Genomic DNA, 18,932 nt, shown 5'->3' on the forward strand with positions numbered 1-18,932 from the left:
TTGCTATATTTTGGTGGGGCCGCGAAAGCTGCATGTGCTTTAAATGAATTACTGTACTATCGAGCTGGCCCCGTACGACCTGTCGACTTCAACAGGATTTGTTAACGAACCAAAAATGAGCAGGATCCGGCGGTAGGTAAAATCAATTATTATTAAGGTAGCAATTCAATAAGCTGCACATGTACAGCAGATTTGACTGAACATTTGCATATGGCGTGCGCCGATAATCGCTGGAATGAGTGGGTTTTCACCTTTCAGAGGTTCCTTGAGATTCAGATGGATATCTGACGAATATCGGATGAGAGTAGTGCAACTTAATGCTACAAGGACAGGGATAATCACATCGAAACACACCAATTTTGTGAGACAGACTGCCTACCGGCAAACTCAAGGTGTGAGAGTGAGACAAGCTGACAATTTGACTGAGAGCGAGTGAAGACTCGGGTGCTGTCCGTTTCCTGCTGGAAGTTAGATGCAGCAAGAATGCCAGAGATGTTTACACCTCAGATGCAATGCGCATTGCTGACAGAAGAGTGACAAGTAATTTACATTCGCTGACGCATGTTCTTGTGTACCAAGATGTGAGTCAAATTCAGGCAAGATTTGTAGCGGGGTATATATTTCATGGGGATAAAAAACATATTTTCTTCACTTTCTTTTTGGTGTCCTGGTGCACCAGTACACCTCAAAGTGCTAGTATGCAAATGGTGTGAGAATTGAAAAAAATGACCATTTTTTTAACAGATCTTTTTCAAAACCTTAGTCAAATCTAATACTTCTACTTTTGTGTCAGCCTCACTGCGTTGAATTTGGCTATGTCATCTCGTTAGAAGGGAGAGAGAGGATTGGTGGAATAGTCTGTTGTATTGCTTGAGCCTCGTGGGCATATATATAGGAGTACATGGTCATCTTGGAGTATAAGTCAAGGCAGGAACAAATCCTACGCTATCCTATGTTTCCTAAATAAACATTATACTCAACATTCCCCCGTAGTCACAACGGTAGCGACGCAGACGGTGAGACTGGAGAAGAATCCGAAGGCAAGCTGACGGACACCCCCCACAGTCGTAACGGTCGATGCATCGCGGAGTCGTGGCTGGAGTGAAAACCGATGAGGTTGCTCAAGCAGGCGGTAGCCCTTTGTGTCGTTTGTCGATGTAGCTGAGAGCGTGGGTGGTGGAGTCGTGGTCGAGGTAGCCGTGCGAAGAATGACGTGGTCGATGTTGAGTCGGGGTGGCCGGTGTCGAGGAAGTCGCCGTGGAGCCGCGGGCGCAAGGGGGCACCGAGTTAGCATGGGCGCAGTGGTGTCGAAGTAGTGGTGCGCCAGAAAGGAGATGTTGTTGACAACGCGTCACACCGGGTTTGCCAAGCCCGGGGACACATCATAGACGAAGGCACGCACCGATGTTGCCAGCACTGGGCATGCGTAGACGGATGAAGACGAAGTTGACGAAGCGCCGCACCAGGCTTGCCAGGCCCGGGAACACATCGTGGACGAAGGCACGCGGCGGTGTTGCCAGCACCGGGCATGCGGAGACTAGGACCTGCACGAGCTGTACGTCATGTCGAAGAAGTCGGTGGGCCAGCAGAGAAGAACTCGATGACGGTTGCGGCGTCCATCGGCGCGGGGCCAATGTCACCAACGGTGGTCGGAGTAGACGCAGTGGTCGGGGCAGATGACGGCGACGCTGGCGATGGGCTAGTGCTGGATGAAGATGAAGGAGGTGGACGGGCGACTGCGGCGGCTACGGGGTAGCGGCGGCGGCGGCCAAAGAAAAGCGGCGGCGGCGGCGTGACGGCGACAGCGGCGGCGGCTTGATTAGGAGTGCGGCGGCGGTGCTCGAAGTAGGCGGAAAACCCTGACAACGTGACAAAGACCGGCACGGACGGTGGTGTTTCCGCGCCAAGGGAGACGGCGCGGCGCATACCACGGGAGGTCGACGCGCGGTGACGGCGGAGTGGACCGCGGGCTGCGGCGCTACGACCCGAAGGGGCGACGCAGCGGCGACACGCAGGTCGGGGCGATGGCGCTAAGACCTCGGGGCGGCGGCGGAGGCCGCGGCACGACAACCCGAAGGGGCGGCGCGGTGGAGGAGTGCGTGTCGGTGCAACCACGGGGACGGCCTCGGGACGGCTGCGTGGACCGCGTGCCACGCTCGCTACGGCCCGACAGGGCGACGTAGCGGCGGCGCGAGGGTCGGTGCGGCCACGGGGACAACCAGGAGCGGACGGTCTCAGGGCGGTGGTGGACCGCGGGCCGCGACACTACGGCCCAAAGGGTCGACGCAGTGGTGACGCGGGTCGGTGCAGCCGGGAGAAGAACCACGGGGCGGCGGCGCTGCGGCCCGACGGGGTGACGCAGCGGCAGTCCGTTGCTCGATCGGTGGAGGGACGCGCTGAACTCGGGGACGATCTTCACGGGACATGCGGAGGCGCGCGCAACCGACGGGTTAGGTCGGTCGCACCGCGGGGATGAGGCGGATCGCGGCGGCGGGCGGGTGATCAATCCGATCACGCGCGAGGTCGGGGACGCCGCTCGATGGAGACGGGGTGGCGGCGGAGTACGAGATGAAGCCGGCGACGGCGGGCGGCAGGGCGGCTATGATTGGCCGCCGCATGGCGCGAGGCCGCCGGGTCGGGTGATGCAGGAGTCCCAGTCGAAGCAGGGCGGTGACGGCCGGCGTAGATCGACGGGCGGGCGGCGCGCGAACGACGGCGGCGAAGGACCGCCGCATGACGCGAAGCCGCCGGGTCAGAGCAACCGACAGGCGGACACGCAGACGACGCGTGAGGCCGTCGGGTCGGGGCGACCGGCGGGCAGACGCGCGGACGACACGCGAGGCCGCCGGTTCGGTGAAGAAGTCGGCCGATCGCGCCGGGGTTGGAGTAGAGGCGCACGGGGTCGATGGCGGTGGTGGGCGACGCGAACCGGTCAAGATTAGATCGAGAAACCAAAAAGAAACCGACGATCAAGATGACCGGCGGGAGGGAGAAAACCCCGGAGCAAGGGCTCGGGGAAAAGACTCTCTAGGGTAGCCGACCAACACGGCCGGTGGACGAACCCTAGGTACAGGCGGCGCGGCCCCCGGTGGCGGTCATGGAGGCCGACCGCCCCAGGGGTGGCGCGCGGGTGCGGAAGCGGCGGCGGCTAGGGTTTAGAACCCGGAACTGATACCATGTTAGAAGGGAGAGAGAGGATTGGTGGAATATTCTGTTATATTGCTTGAGCCTCGTGGGCATATATATAGAAGTACATGGTCATTTTGAAGTACAAGTCAAGGCAGGAACAAATCCTACGCTATCCTATGTTTCCTAAATAAACATTATACTCAACAATTGTCACATGTTTTGTCCTTACAAAATGGGTCTATCGTGTTCATGAGCGAAACTGAGATTCTTGTGTTGACACTATAGTCCTCGGAGTGCGAGAACACCTTCCTGGGACTCTCCTTGACTTCTTAGCTGTGAGCCCAAGGACACCCCCCCTCTCTCTCTCTCTCTCTTCTTTGAGGCCTCAAGGAGAAAAACTGGAAGGTGCGAGAGGCTCTTAAAAATAATGCTTGGATCTTTCGAATCAAGCCCTTAGACGCCGTGTCCACTGACTACATCTGAGAGTTCTTCACTTTTTGGATGCTCATCGATGATTTCCACCTTGATGATCTTGCCGCCGGATGATATTGTGTGGAAGCACTCTAATGATGGCATTTATTCGGCGGCCTTTGCCTACGAGGCCCAGTTTTTGGATTTGGTTCTATCCCCCTGGACCGACTGATATGGAAGATGTGGGCGCGGCCGAAGATCAAGTTTTTCGCTCGGTTGACCATGCAAGATAGGATTTGGACCGCCGACCACTTGGCCAAGCAATGTTGGGAGAATTGTGGTCTTTACACCCTTGCAAAAGGGGACAAGAAACCGGGATACATCTCTTCTTCAAGTGTCAGCGCACCCTTCGACTCTAGAACTCGGTGGCGGAAAAACTTGGCGTTGCGCATGTAGATACTTCTACTTGGTATATGGAGGGCTCCGTCAAAGAATGGTGGGATAATAGAACCGGCACGCATACCCCATCAAGAAAAGTTAGGCATCACTCACCATGCTTATCTCTTGGACGCTATGGAATGAAAGGAATGCATGTGTCTTCCGGCACAAGAGCGCGCCGCTGCCGATTCTTCTAAACAACATTTTGGAATAGGCAAAGTTATGGGTTGCCGTGGGGGCAAAGAAGCTAATGGAAATAACCATTCGAGAGTAATCGCCATGCGGTGTTGGAAGGGTCAAATGTAGAACCCTTTCCCCTCTTAATTAATATATCAAGCAAATCTTTTGTCTGTGATTTAAAAAAATAGCCCTTATAGAATTATTATTTCTTTCAAAATGAGTAATTATGGTTCAACCACAACTATCGCTAGTGTCGACCTTCTTCCAATTTGGCACTAACATTTTTGCAAGCCATTGACCTTAGAATTTTTGTTTCATCTGAGAGCATAGTTAATAATATAACCATGCCATGTCACCTACAGTCAATGTAATAGTCAACACATATATTAGTTAGCTAAAAAAGGTACTATTTTACTAACATATGGCTCATCTTTCACTCTCACAAAGTTTTTTGACGCGCGTGTTACAGCTGGCTCTAAATCTACATCCCGCTTATTTTCTCTTTCTTCCAACTCAAAGAAAATATAGTATTTAAATCTTTATAGCCTGGTTACATCACCGTATTATACTTGCTTTGAGCAAACTTCAAGTTTTTTCCAACATAAATGCGTGTCACGCCAACAAAGGAAAATTCAGTATCAGAGAGACTGCCATCTGTTAAATTTGCTTTGATCTTTTTAATAGAAAAGGTTGATTTTGCTAAAATAAAAATCCGATCATAGCATTTTGCCTCCGCCAGGCTATGTCTCCCCCGTGCCGATTCCTTAAAGGAATCGACTACGGGCTGACGCTAGCAGGCCGGCCCAACACTGTATTCATTTTCTGTTGTATTTTTTCTTTTGACAGTCCTCAGTTTTTTTTGGTTTTTGGTTTTCCTTTTTTTTCTTCTGTTTTCTTTCTTTTTTACATTTCCGTTTTTCTCCTCGGTTTTATTTTTTACTTTCCCTATTTTTTTCTTTCTTCATTTTTCATTGATTTTCTCTATTTTCCCTTCTTTTCCTTTTATATTTTTTTTCCAACACATTTCTACATTTTTCATACGCATTGTAAATTTTTTGTATACATTAGGGACATTTTTCACACAAGTTTAACATTTTTCGGAAAGCATGATTAATATTTTTCCCAACATATTTTTTGATGTCTACATTTTTCATAGACGTTGTAAAATTTTCGTGCACATCTAATTTTTTATAAATAATTCACATTTTCTAAATACATGATTAATAGTTTTATAAAATTATTTTTAATACATTTAAACGTCTTTAAATACACTTTAGAAGAAAAAATTATTGGTATTTTTTAATATTGCAACCTTTATTTTACATTGTACAAAAAAATAAATAATGTCAAGAACACATTTTTGAAACTTGTGACATTTATTCTAAATATACCATACATTTTTCAATGTATGCATATTTTAAATTTTACGAACATTTTGTTTTTGCAATGTAAAAACATATTTAGAAAAATCAAGAGGACATTTTTTAAACATGCGTGACATTTTTTAAATGTCACAAAAAAATCGTACCCATGATTACATTTTCTGCTTTTGTTGATTCACATTTTATATTTTTCGTATACATAAGAAAGAATTTTTAAATGCAAGATTAATATTTTTTTAAGTTTTATGTAAAGTGGTTTTTGTTATGTATATTTATAGTACTTTTAAATATAAAGAAAATAAAAAATAAAAAACAAAGAAAAATAATGTGAATAAAACGGAAGAAAAAACAAAACAAAAAGTAACATGATGCCAGCATGATGATGAGATGCGGTTACTGGGCCGGGTCAATACTTGCTCCCTGCAGGCAGGCGAACCATGGTAGAACTCGTAGCGTGTGGCACATAGTTGCGCCTTTTAACCTCTGAGGGGACAATACATGACTCAAATTTCGGTTGGGCCAGTATGGAACGTATACCTGCAGGTTAGAGATCTTGGCCCAAAGAATTGGACGGATATCATGGGGTAGTATTGGACCGTTGAAGTATTGTTAATTTACCTTCTTCATTTTGATACACCCTTCTTGTTTTATTATAACTAAAGTACTCCTAAAAACACTATAGCTAAAGTATAGTGATAAGATGTATAGGAGCTGGAGAGACAACAAATATATGACAACACAACTGGCTCCCAAGAGATGAACTTACGAGGCCGATATTGTGTTTGAAGAACCATACGCCATAGGTGGTTTGTGAGCTCATTGATGTGACTTCTGCTTGGTGGAAAGAAGACCATGAAATTTATAGTGTTCTATCTTTCGATGTGTGTGGCCTTTGGCTAAGGAAGAAACGGTGGGGTGTATGAGTATGACGAATGAAACAAGTGCAAACCAATGGATCTTCACCAAGATGAACTTGCTGCCCCCTATGGAGTTTACTTTGATGGTGGTAACCTTGTGGGTGACCTGAACGGCTATGCGTAAGGCAATTCATGGGGGAGGTCCAAATGCCTCTCTCAACTCACCTTTTTCCCCAAAGATTCCTAGTTGATTTGCTACTGATTCCAAAGAAAGTTAATCAAATTACTCAAGTAAGGCAAGTGCAACCGAAGAGTTATATCTGGCTTTTCCCTCCAGTGGACAAGGCGAAGGTAAATGTAGATGCAGCAGTTTCAAGGAACGTGGTACATGGGGTCGTGTGAGTAGTGTGCCGGAATTATCAAGGTGGATATTTAGGCTCCCCGATGGTTCTTCTTCAAGGAATCAATGCTGCCCGGATGCTTGAAACTCTCACCTACAGGGAGTCCCTTGCCCTAGTGGACTATGTCATGGTACATAGATTGCATATTACCTCTACTATCTCTCGCTTGTCTAGGTCGGGCGACCTAATTTTAGCCACGAAAGGCATTAGGCTGACATGTTTTGGCTTTAAAAGTTGCATACGATCACGGATTGAAATGCTTCAAAAAGCAAAATCGTCCGCCTCGACAAGGCAAATAACTTTCATGGCGAACACTTCTTCATTTGAGGTCATCTTCTGCGGGAAATCATGCAAGTGGTGTCAACAAAAGCCTATTTGAACTTGACGTAACTCCCGCGTCCAAGCCCCGTTTTGAGTTATCCTTATATCCATCTCAGAGAGGGCTATCCAAAGGTGACCTCCAACCTTTAATTTGACTTCATATTTCAATAGGCTCGCGCGTAACGCATGTCCTACGGGCTCGTACACTGCACTATTCCCTTCTCTCTTATCTCTAGCTGCTCATTCCTCCCTCCGTTCCTTGATATAAGGTGTATAGATTTTTGAGAAAAAATCCGAAATATAAGGTGTATTGCGCTGCACCACTCGTTTGAATATTTTTTTGAGGGATTTGTTTACATTTCCTTATATCACGCAAGCTCCTCTATTTTCTCATGTCAATTAGTCATGTGTAATGTCGCCCAAAACTTGTGAAATTTTTGCTCCATGTGCGTTCTTTAATTTCCATGCTAAAAACTATACACCCTATATTTAGGAATGGAGGGAGTACAATTCAGATCCCTTTTTCCCTCCCATCTATCTTCGTTGTCTCTCGTCCCGGTCTTGGGTCGCCAGCAACTCGCGCATGGAGAGGTCCTCTTCACTACATGAGGTGTCGTAGTTCGTTGGGCCGTTGCCCGCATCCACCACGACTGTTGGCTGCAGCAGAGTGCCCAAGCATGGCATGACCCCGCCAACCTCCTCCGTGCAGTCCCCGGTCATCACCCGCCGCCTCCGACATGCGTCGGCGGGTGGCATTTCTGCAGCATTTCTTCATTGTAAAAATTTCTTCAACATTACCTATGTTGTAAAAGTTTTTTCTGTAACATCATCTATCTTGCAAAAAAGATGAAGCCGAAAAAAATCTGCAACATAGCCTATGTTGCAAAAGTTTTCTAAAACATGACATTCGCAAAAATTTCTGCAACACAACCTCTGTTGCAAATGTTTCTATAATATTACCTTGTTGCAAAAGTGAAGAACGCCGCTTGGCCGCTCGATGACATACGATCTGACGGCTCACGACTCAGACGATCTTTTAAAAAAACCAGTCGGTGGACGCGTAGCACGCCCCTATCCAATTAATCCCCCTAAAAAATAGGCGACTGCTACGAATCAACCGGATCAACGCCCTGGTAACCGTTGGATGACAACGTCACGGAGTAGTAAGCGTGCGATAGGTTCGACACAACGCTGCTGCACCCTGGCAAAAGCTCCACTACAGCTCTCATGGCGCACCATGGGCGTCCGACGAAGCTCCAACGCAGCACCGACGATGTCTGGCGAAGCTCCAACACAACACCGATGACGTCTGGCAAAGCTCCAATGCAACTCTGGCAGAGCTCCAACGTAGCACCGGTGGCTCCAGTGAAGCTCTTAAGCAACTCCGGCGACGACGGCGGGGCTGGTAGTAGCTTGCAGCGCCGCGTGGAGTTTGGGCAGCGGCGCTTGATGCATCCATGGGCAATGACAGATCAACGGGCGAAACATAGGTGAGAGGTGGAGGACGAAGGGAGATCGGGCTCGGGGGGAAATGAGTGGCTCTCGTGATCTATACGAGACGGGATGGGGAGATAAGGTTGGGCGGTGCCTGGCCCCACAGGACGCGTGGCGTGCGTCGGAGACGGTTTACGCGAGCGTGAAATCAACCGGTTGATTGTAAACGTTTTCAAAAAAAAATCCAATTGGAGCACTAAAACTTATTGAGTTTTCCTTCAAAAATCTCAAAATATCGTGAATTTCTGTTTACCTCGGAAAACAAATCTCTGTCGGACTGCCTTTACCTTACACTGTTTGATTAGCTCACGCTGTACTATATCTGACGATGGAACTAACGAAACCCGCAGTAACAAAAAGGGTAAAGAGGCGGCGACGTGTGCCTGACACAGACCAAACCGGTACCTCCGAGTCGGAGCCGCCACTCTGCTCCGGAGCCACAGCCCGCATCTTCTCCCCATGGCGGCGGCGGCGGCCGCGGCGTCAGAGCACGCGGCCGAGGAGGGGCCGCTGAGCATCTACAAGGCGGCGAGGCGCATCAAGCGGCGGGAGAGCACCCTGTACAACGCGCTGCGGAGCGTGGCGGACGACGCGGCCTTCGTGGCCGAGATCGCGGCGCTCTGGCCGGCGCTGCCGCTGGTCTCCAACCTCCGCTGCGGCCTCTGGTACGCGCAGCCGCGCTCCCTCGCCGCCACCTGCTACTTCAAGTCCACCGACGGCCACGCCGGTAACTGGGGCTTCTCCACGGCCCGCCTCAATCTCCACCTCGCCCTCCTCGCCGGTATGTATGCATCTCGCTCCCTCCCTTCGTTGCACAACTTGTAGTAAGTACGTAGTACGTATCCCCTTTGACGTTCCCATCCGGCACGGTGATTTATATCCAGAAGTAGGATTTCACAGGAAAATTACTTCTCTGAATCACTCGTAATTCAGTTTCGTTTGCTTGGGGTTGATTCAAATACCCACTGCCAAAAGTGTGAATATGAGTGCAGATATGCTCATCATTTGAACTCTTATGCTGACTGTTGCCTGTACATGGCTATTATCACTGACTGTGTTTTTGGCGACAATGGAGTGGAGAGTGCAACATGCCTGGGACTTTTGAGGATTTAGCTTAAGTTGACCTTAATTTGTTTTGTTGGTACCCTTTGAGCAGGGGAAAGAGGAGGGTGCATAATAGTTGATTCAACGAGGAAAGGGAAACGATTTCCTGACAGCATGGCAAAGACCATACCCATTTGGTGCTGTGTTCTCAATCGAGCCATTCAGAGGCATCGACTGCGGGCTATCAACCAAGGTAGCGGATTGAATTCTGAAACGGTTGGTATATGGATTACTTCGATTTATTAGAATATGCATGTATATCCTGCTAATTTCCACTTGTGCACATTTTCTTTACCCCAATGCTTTGCCAATTGCCATTGCTATATTTGAAATTTGTACGGTAGACCACATGTTTCAGTATGCCTGTTTTAGCATAATCCTTGTATTAAGTTAATGTCTACGAGGAAGCTATATATTAGTTTATTACTCTAGAAAACTACATGGAAAAATAAGAGCAGCAGTGCTAATTTCATGATTTAACATGGCACCTACTTCACTACCACATTTCTATTTGGGATGAGGTCACAACTCACAACCATATATTGTAGTTTAGTCACAGTATATCTTCCTTTTCTGTTATTTCAGCCTTTCTTTCCATATTGCGGATTGTTCTTCGCGAGAAGAATATGTGTTCACTTGTTCTCACAATGTTCCATAATTCTGTCTGTTAGTCAGCTGTTGTATCAAACGGGGATGCTGAAGAGTACTCTGGTTCATCAAACTGGGATAGCTCAGTTCATCTTCCTGTATGGGTTCTGGAAACTGAGAAAAATGCAATAGAGGGGCGTATTGAAGAATGGGCGAACCTATTTGAATCTTGTGGTGCAGACATTCATTCTCTTGCATTAGGTTTGCAGAAACCACTCCGTCCACTGTGGATATCACAAAATACACGTATATGGTTGAATGAAGTACCAGATCATCAGTTATGGGACTTCACTCCCATCATATTAGTTTCAGCATCTGCATCTGGTACAGTGGCTACACAAAGGACGGCGTCAGAATTCAGCTGGCGCTATATTCCTGGTGCAGGAGATGATGAAGAGAGTTGGGCACGTGGTCTAACTCCTACATTATTCTGGAAGCATTCATACGATCTACTTGATGGTGGACCAGATCTTTGTAATCAGTTAGTTGCCGATATTGTTGAAAAGGATAGGGTTTACCGTGCGCAGAGGGGTGAACATTCTCCACAAGTTATAGTTAAGCATGTAAAGTGCTCAAGCCATGGACTCGAACCCTACAAGGGAGATCATACAATTATCGCACAACCTATGAACTCAAACCCTTCTACTATTGCTCCAGCAAATACACAATACTCCAATGGTGGTCATGTAGTCTTCTGGATTGGGACATCAAACCTTGCAGTAGGATCTACCATGCAAGGTATACTGATTAACTGTGCACCTTCTTTAGTAGTATTGTTCATTACGAAATAAAAATTACTCTATTGAACAACTACATAATGAACAATACTATTGTTTATTATGGCCAAGTTTACTCTATTAAACACTATCACTAAACAAATTACTCCCAGTTCCTACTGCAAACTTGGCTTAATAGTATTGTTCATTAGGAAATAAAAATTACTCCTAGTTCCTAATATTATGTCAACTACATAATGAACAACTTCATTGGGACATCAAACCTTGCCATAGGAGTAGTTGACATGGTAAAGAACCTTAATGATAGTGTTTCTTATGTCCCTTTATGTAGTTGCAGATGGCTTGGCTGATATGGATTGCATATTGAACTGTGACAGCACATCAAGATTGCCTCCTAGTTCATCAGAAGATTCTTACCTTGAGCTACCTATTGTGGTTAGTGATATTGTTTTACCCCTTTGCATTTCCTCTTTATTCAGACATCAACTTCTATATTTCCGTTTTGCAGGGTTCCAAGGATGAGCGATTTTCTTTGTTGAAAAATCTTCCTAAAGCAGTTAGCTTTGCAAAGAAAAATCTGATCGCAAGGAGAAAAATGCTGCTATGTTGTCAAAATGGTGAGTTGACAAAGTTCACCTACCAAAAGAAAATATTACATGCACTTTCCTTTTACCGTGTAGAAACCTGTACCATTTGTGAACACGTTATTATTATAAATAACCCCTTTAGAACTATCTTTTTCAAATACCAGCATCCAAACTTTTAAAGCTTGAGTGCACACAACACCGCTAAAGTCTAAAATCAGACAAACCGCTAAAGCTTGAGTGCACACAACCCTTAGACGTCTTACTACCTATTTTTCTGCCACACGACCTCTACTCATCGCGTGAGTTGAGTGCAAATTTTAGTCCCAAACTTTTCTAGATTGAAAACATTTGGTCATATTTATAATTTTATTATTATTATTTTGAACTTGAAAATCAGGAGAATTTTAATTTTAGTTTTGGGGCTTGTTTTTTTAAATAAACTTATAAAAGACCTGACTCTTATATATTTGCAAGCTTTTTTTGGATGATATGGAGGTACTGTGACATACCTTATTTTCAGAGATGAGGTTTATATTTAACCGGTTTTAGAGTTTAGAGTGGTCAGACAGTTTAGGGATGCAAAATACACTCCCCACCCCCATTTTTTATAAAAAAATAAATAATCCTTTTTGGTTATGTCGGTGGAGCAAGCGGCTCCCTTTGCCGGCTGTTAAATGGTGTCACGCCAATGTTCATTGGCCACGCTACAGACCATGCATGATGTGGCCCAAATGAGTTAAACTTTAGACTCCCATGATGGCAAGTAAATGCCGCATCACCAACTGTCATGTGATGACCACAAGTCAGTTTTGGTAATATGTTAGGGTGGGCTTTGTTTGATCAATATTTGTTCAAATAATTTTATTTAGCAACAAGTTTGCCTACGCCTGTTAGCTTAACTCTTTTTTTTACCTGCCCTTTCAGGAGAAGATATAAGCATTTGTGTAGCCTTGGCAATAATCACACGGTTATTCAGTGACACTGGTAAGCATAATCCTGAATGCAATTATATTTACTTATTGATTTCAAGAGTAAATAGGGAACCCGTTCTTATTTGTCTGCATAGCTGCATGACATACAAATTTATTTTTCTGCGCTCATTTCTAACCATGGATGACCATAATGCAATCAAAAAAAATTAATACTAGGTAGGTGCTCTGCAGAACTATATATACTTCGAATAAGTCATGTCTATTCATCTTGAACTAATCAGTATGTATTTATCTAAAGGGTCCTTTGACTGCGGCGAATCTTTTATGAGAAGAGACATCACCAAGTTGGAGATGAGGAAGAGGCTGGTGTTCATTTGCAAATACGCCGTTAATGCGCGGCCATCTAGGGGAAACTTGAGGCAGGTCTATGGTTTTCTATGCAACGAAAAGGAACAGCTGCCCTGTTAGTTCTGTGGAAAAATGCATCCGATGAGGCATTTGTTCTCATCAGTTGCCACAGAATAGTCAGGTTTGGGCTTGCAGTTGATTCTTGCGTGTTCTTCATTCTCCAATGATCTTCTAGTGTCTGAAGAATTAATGGTCACTAGTTGTCCTTGGAATAGCTCAAGCACCACCGTCCAGATGGACCCCATACTGATCAGCATTTCTTCATTTGAATGAAAACCAGTTATTATGTACTGGCAACAACCAAATACCCAAGTAGCTTTTTGAACTGACTTTTATAGTATTCTTGTTTTACGAGAGCACTGAGTTTTATACTTGTGAGAGAGCTTGTAATGATGGAGACACAGTTTTGGGTCGATGTAACATTATTTGTACCAACTCCTAATCCCACAGACATTCATTTTATTTGTTCTTCGAGCCTGTACTGCTGTTTTTACAGTATATGGTTGGCTGGGAACCTCTAAAAAAAGGATATATTGTTGGGAAACTGCACCTAGCATATCAAAATGTGAAGTGCTCGTCTTGAATCTAATGCTCCCTTTGTCCACAGATGTAAGAAACTGTGAAAATGTCTTATTACTTCGTATTTAGGAACAGCGGGTGCGGGTGTACTAGTGTGAAAGAAAGCTCGGAGGAAGTGTGTCCTAAGCAATACCTTGTTCAAAGGCTTGTGACGAATTGAGCAATTTAACACGTTGATGATGTGATGATGTTGCACTGGATCGTGATCGGGTTTATAGTCGTATAGGTGCATACAAATTGATGCATAAATCTGAAATGTGAAAAACTTACAATATTAGATAGAAACCTTGAATACATTGATGAATGATGATAATGGTGCAGCCGTGGTCATAAGATGAGTCAATACATGATGTCTAGGTAGTAAAGGATCATTTGTCAAGGCTTAACAGAACTGATAGGGTAATTAGTTGGGCTTGGTTACTCTGCTCTGAATTTTTTTAGAACCCTTTGAGAAGGCGTTCAAAGGGTTCTCAAAGAAAACATGAAAGTAAAAATCGCTCATTTCATGAAGGTTTTATTTTATGTATTCATTTAGGTTTAATGTAAACGAAATGTAGTAGTGGCTTGATGGAAGCCTAGAGTCTTCACTTGATCCAGTACCTGGGATGTATATCCCATTCCAAAATGATCTATTAAGCAATAAGGGTTGGCGGATGGTACAAGTCTAGAGGCGAATCAGAGAAGTACAAATATTATGAGGAGGTAACGAACCACTTAGATTTATATCACGAACACACTTAACTAGTAGCATACTCACTGGGGTCATGAATACATGATGTATGATTTGCCATTGCCAACGATACGCGACGTGGAAAACTTCTCAAAGCAAATATTTGGAAGGATAAACACTACATGGTTTGGAGTAAAATGCAGAAAGTTGATATTATCACTTGGTTAAATCAAATATTTTCAATGTAGTTCAAAAAGCTTAATGAAATATAATTAAGTCAAATATCTTCAATGTAGTCCAAAAAGTTTAATGAAATATTAGTGTGTTTAACGAAGCAGCTCCATGTTGAGTAAATAGGCAATTTCTCGATTAAATTAATCCACGAGTAAATCACTACCATGGCATTGACTAAGTTGATGACGTACTGACTTTGATTTAAACATGCACGTACTAAGCAAACAGTAGACAAATCTACACATACTGCTAGTACTGCTAATATGAAAATAATCAGGAGCGGGATAAACGAGTTATACCCTCCAGTAGGCCATGCAGAGGCCGCGGCTTTGGTGGCAGCAGCGTCCTCGGCGGCCTTCTTGTCGGCTTCAGCTTTCTCGGCGGCGGCACGGTCGGGGTCGGTGGACATGGTGATTGTGACGCCCCCGATTCAACCGTACACTAATCATGCACGCAAACGTGTACGATCAAGATCAGGGACTCACGGGAAGATATCACAACACAACTCTAAAACATAAATAAGTCATACAAGCATCATAATACAAGCCAGGGGCCTCGAGGGCTCGAATACAAGTGCTCGATCATAGACGAGTCAGCGGAAGCAACAATATCTGAGTACAGACATAAGTTAAACAAGTTTGCCTTAAGAAGGCTAGCACAAACTGGGATACAGATCGAAAGAGGCGCAGGCCTCCTGCCTGGGATCCTCCTAACTACTCCTGGACGTCGTCAGCGGGATGCACGTAGTAGTAGGCACCTCCGGTGTAGTAGGGGTCGTCGTCGACGGTGGCGTCTGGCTCCTGGACTCCAGCATCTGGTTGCGACAACCAGAAAGAAAGGAAAGGGGGAAAAGGGGGGAGAAAGCAACCGTGAGTACTCATCCAAAGTACTCGCAAGCAAGGAACTACACTACATATGCATGGGTATATGTGTAAGGAGGCCATATCAGTGGACTGAACTGCAGAATGCCAGAATAAGAGGGGGGTAGCTAATCCTGTCGAAGACTACGCTTCTGGCAGCCTCCGTCTTGCAGCATATAGAAGAGAGTAGATTGTAGTCCTCCAAGTAGCATCTCCAAGTAGCATATCCAGGTAGCATCTCCAAGCGCATCTCCAGTCGCATCGTATAGCATAATCCTACCCGGCGATCCTCTCCTCGTCGCCCTGTAGAAAAGCGATCACCGGGTTGTCTAGGGAACTTGGAAGGGTGTGTTTTATTAAGTATCCGGTTCTAGTTGTCATAAGGTCAAGGTACAACTCCAAGTCGTCATGTTACCGAAGATCACGGCTATTCGAATAGATTAACTTCCCTGCAGGGGTGCACCACATAACCCAACACGCTCGATCCCATTTGGCCGGACACACTTTCCTGGGTCATGCCCGGCCTCGGAAGATCAACACGTCGCAGCCCCACCTAGGCAAAACAGAGAGGCCAGCACGCCGGTCTAAACCTAAGCGCACAGGGGTCTGGGCCCATCGCCCATAGCACACCTGCACGTTGCGAGGGCGGCCGGAAGCAGAACTAGCCCCCTTAATACAAGAGCAGGCTTACGTTCCAATCCGGCGCGCGCCGCTCCGTCGCTGACGTCTGAAGTGCTTCGGCTGATACCACGACGCCGGGATACCCATAACTACTCCCGCGTAGATGGTTAGTGCGTATAGGCCAGTAGCCAGACTCAGATCAAATACCAAGATCTCGTTAAGCGTGTTAAGTATCCGCGAATGCCGAACAAGGCCAGGCCCACCTGTCTCCTAGGTGGTCTCAACCTGCCCTGTCGCTCCGCCACAAAGTAACCGTCGGGGACCGTCGGGAACCCAGGCCCACCTCTACCGGGATGGAGCCACCTGTCCTTTCAGCCCCCAACTCCGAACAGTATCACAGGTAATGTAACAGTGTAAAGTATATAGTATATGCCCGTGATCACCTCCCGAAGTGATCACAGCCCAGTAGTATAGCATGGCAGACGGACAAGAGTGTAGGGCCACTGATGGAACACTAGCATCCTATACTAAGCATTTAGGATTGCGGGTAAGGTATCAATGACTGTAGCAGCAATGACAGGCTATGCATCAGAATAGGATTAACGGAAAGCAGTAACATGCTACACTACTCTAATGCAAGCAGTATAGAGAAGAGTAGGCGATATCTGGTGATCAAAGGGGGGGCTTGCCTGGTTGCTCAGACAAGGAGGGGTCGTCGGTGACGTAGTCGTACTCGGTGGCATCAGCGTCGGTCTCGTAGTCTACCGGAGATAAGAGGGGGAAGAAACAATGAATACAATGCAAACATAAACACGACGATGCGTGACGTGACAATGAGCGGTGCTAGGTGTGCCCTAACGTGGTATGAGGTGGTACCGGTTAAGGGGGAAACATCCGAGAAAGTATTCCCGGTGTTTCGCGTTTTCGGGCAGAGGAGCCGGAGGGGGAAAGTTGCGAGTTCGATAGGTTAGGGGTGTGTGGCGAACGAACGGACTGCGTATCCGGATTCGTCTCGTCGTTCTGAGCAACTTTCATGTTGAAAATATTTTAATCCGAGTTACGGATTAAAAGATATGATTTTCTAAAGATTTTATTAATTTCTGGGATTTAATTAATTATTTAATTAATTCGGAAAATGGATTTATGACGTCAGCATGACGTCAGGCTGACATCAGCAGTCAACAGGGGTTGACTGGGTCAAACTGACGCGTGGGTCCAATGGGACCCACCTGTCATACTCTGTTAGGTTAATTAGGATTTAGTTAAACTAATTACTGTTTAATTAAGCTAACAGGTTAATTAGATTAATTAAACAGGGTTAATTAACTTATTAATTCACTAATTAATTAATTATTAATTTTTATTAATATTATTTTAAATTCTTTAAATTCTATTTTTTAAACATGTTCTGTGGGCGGGGCCCATATGTCATAGGCCCCAGGGGGCCATAGCGGTTTTGGGCGCAGGTGCGGGCACGCGCCCATCAGGGCCACCAGGGGGGCGCCGGCGATAGCAGGGCACGGCGAGGCCGGCCGCCGGAGGCGACAGCGGTGAGGCCACGGCGGGACGGCGCCAGGGCGCGGCAGCAGAGGCGAGGACGCGGGGAGCAAGGGAGAGGGCGAGGCAGAGAGGCCTCAGCGGGGCGAGGCGCTGGGCGCGGCCAGCGCACGGACGATGCCGCGGTCGTGAGTGTGTGCGCGAGACTGAAGGAGGAGAGGAGGAGGCGGAGGCTCACAGCGAGATGCAGGGATCGGGGCAGTGGGGCGCGGGGAGGAGACGGAGAAGTCAGCGACGCGGTGACGAGGTGCAGGCCGGCGAGGAGGAGGAGGCAGACCGGCGAGGACGTCCGGCGAGGTCCAGGCGGCGGCGTGCGCGGTCGATCTAGGCGGCGGGGTCGTTGAGGCCGTTCGGGGAGGAGGTCGAGGACGGTCGGGCGACGAGGAGACGAGCAGTTGTGGCGAGGGACGACACCGACGTCGGTGTTGAGCGGCGGGGGCCGAGGCGGCGAGGGGCGCCGGGTTCGTTCCCCTTCCCGATCCAGATCGGGATCGAGAGGTGGGGGAAGCAGACGAGGGGGAGACGGGGAAGCGAGGTCCGGCGAGGTGGTCCTCTAGGCGGCGTCGACGAGGTGGCTGCGACGGTGCGGCGATGGGGTCGGGGTCGCTCGACCCCAATCCAGTCGGGAGGGAGGGAGGAGTGAGTGGGGGGTCGTGGGGAACGATGGGGGGAGTGGGGGTGACGCTAGGGTTCGGTCGCCCCAGGGGGTGCTGTAGGCACCAGCTGGGCCGGCCTGGTTGGCCCGATGGCCTGCTGGGCCATGGTCCAGCGGGGGGGGGGGTGTCTCTTCTATTCTTTTTTTTGTTCTTTGTTAGTTTTGTTTTCTGTTTTTATATTTTCTTTTCTTTTATTTTTTTATTTGTAGTTTCATTTATCTTTAGTTTTATAAAATTTACCCCTAGTGCCTAAATTTGTACTAATCAACAAACTATTGTGGGATTAATTATTAACCCATAATAAAATAGTTTTAGCATTCTATAAATTCAATAGGCATTTGTTTAATTGTTTTACTACTGTTTTAATCGTTCTAGAGCCTTTAAACATTTTATCAAAGTTTGGTTTCTCCACCATAATTACTTACGATTTATTTGACACAACCCGAACATTTTAGTTTTAATTTTTGAAAACTTTTGTTGTTTGCCTGATTTTAAATTGAATTCAAATCGGTTTCGAACTAATGCGAGATTAACCACAGTAATCGAGGTGATGTGGCATCATTAGTGGAGGATTACTGTAGCGTAACTATCCGGGCGTCACAATTCTCCTCCACTACAAGAAATCTCGTCCCGAGATTTAAGAGGGGTGTAAGGGGGGGGAAGTTCTGGTTACGAAGTCTAACGGATCTTCTCATCTTTGGTTGATCTTTCGAAGTGGTTGATCCC

The 18,932-nt window shown here is 46.6% G+C and overlaps 1 protein-coding gene across 3 annotated transcripts; it reads left to right on the forward strand.

Moving 5' to 3' along the window:
• The first annotated feature begins 8,985 nt into the window (after nt 1-8,985).
• LOC123160944 (tRNA A64-2'-O-ribosylphosphate transferase) lies at nt 8,986-13,500 on the forward strand. Of its 3 annotated transcripts, none has more exons than XM_044578795.1 (7): nt 8,986-9,394; nt 9,770-9,933; nt 10,389-11,103; nt 11,434-11,537; nt 11,611-11,719; nt 12,614-12,673; nt 12,920-13,500. In XM_044578795.1, the coding sequence occupies exons 1-7, from the start codon at nt 9,073-9,075 to the stop codon at nt 13,087-13,089; spliced, it is 1,644 nt and encodes a 547-aa protein (XP_044434730.1). In that variant the 5' UTR covers nt 8,986-9,072; the 3' UTR covers nt 13,090-13,500. The 3 variants fall into 3 exon arrangements, with proteins under 3 accessions (XP_044434730.1, XP_044434731.1, XP_044434732.1); XM_044578796.1 differs by having other exon boundaries at nt 11,440-11,537; XM_044578797.1 differs by having other exon boundaries at nt 9,770-9,910; nt 10,393-11,103.
• The last annotated feature ends 5,432 nt before the right edge of the window (nt 13,501-18,932 follow it).

Source organism: Triticum aestivum, chromosome 7B (assembly GCF_018294505.1).
Source record: "Triticum aestivum cultivar Chinese Spring chromosome 7B, IWGSC CS RefSeq v2.1, whole genome shotgun sequence".
NCBI lineage: Eukaryota > Viridiplantae > Streptophyta > Magnoliopsida > Poales > Poaceae > Triticum > Triticum aestivum.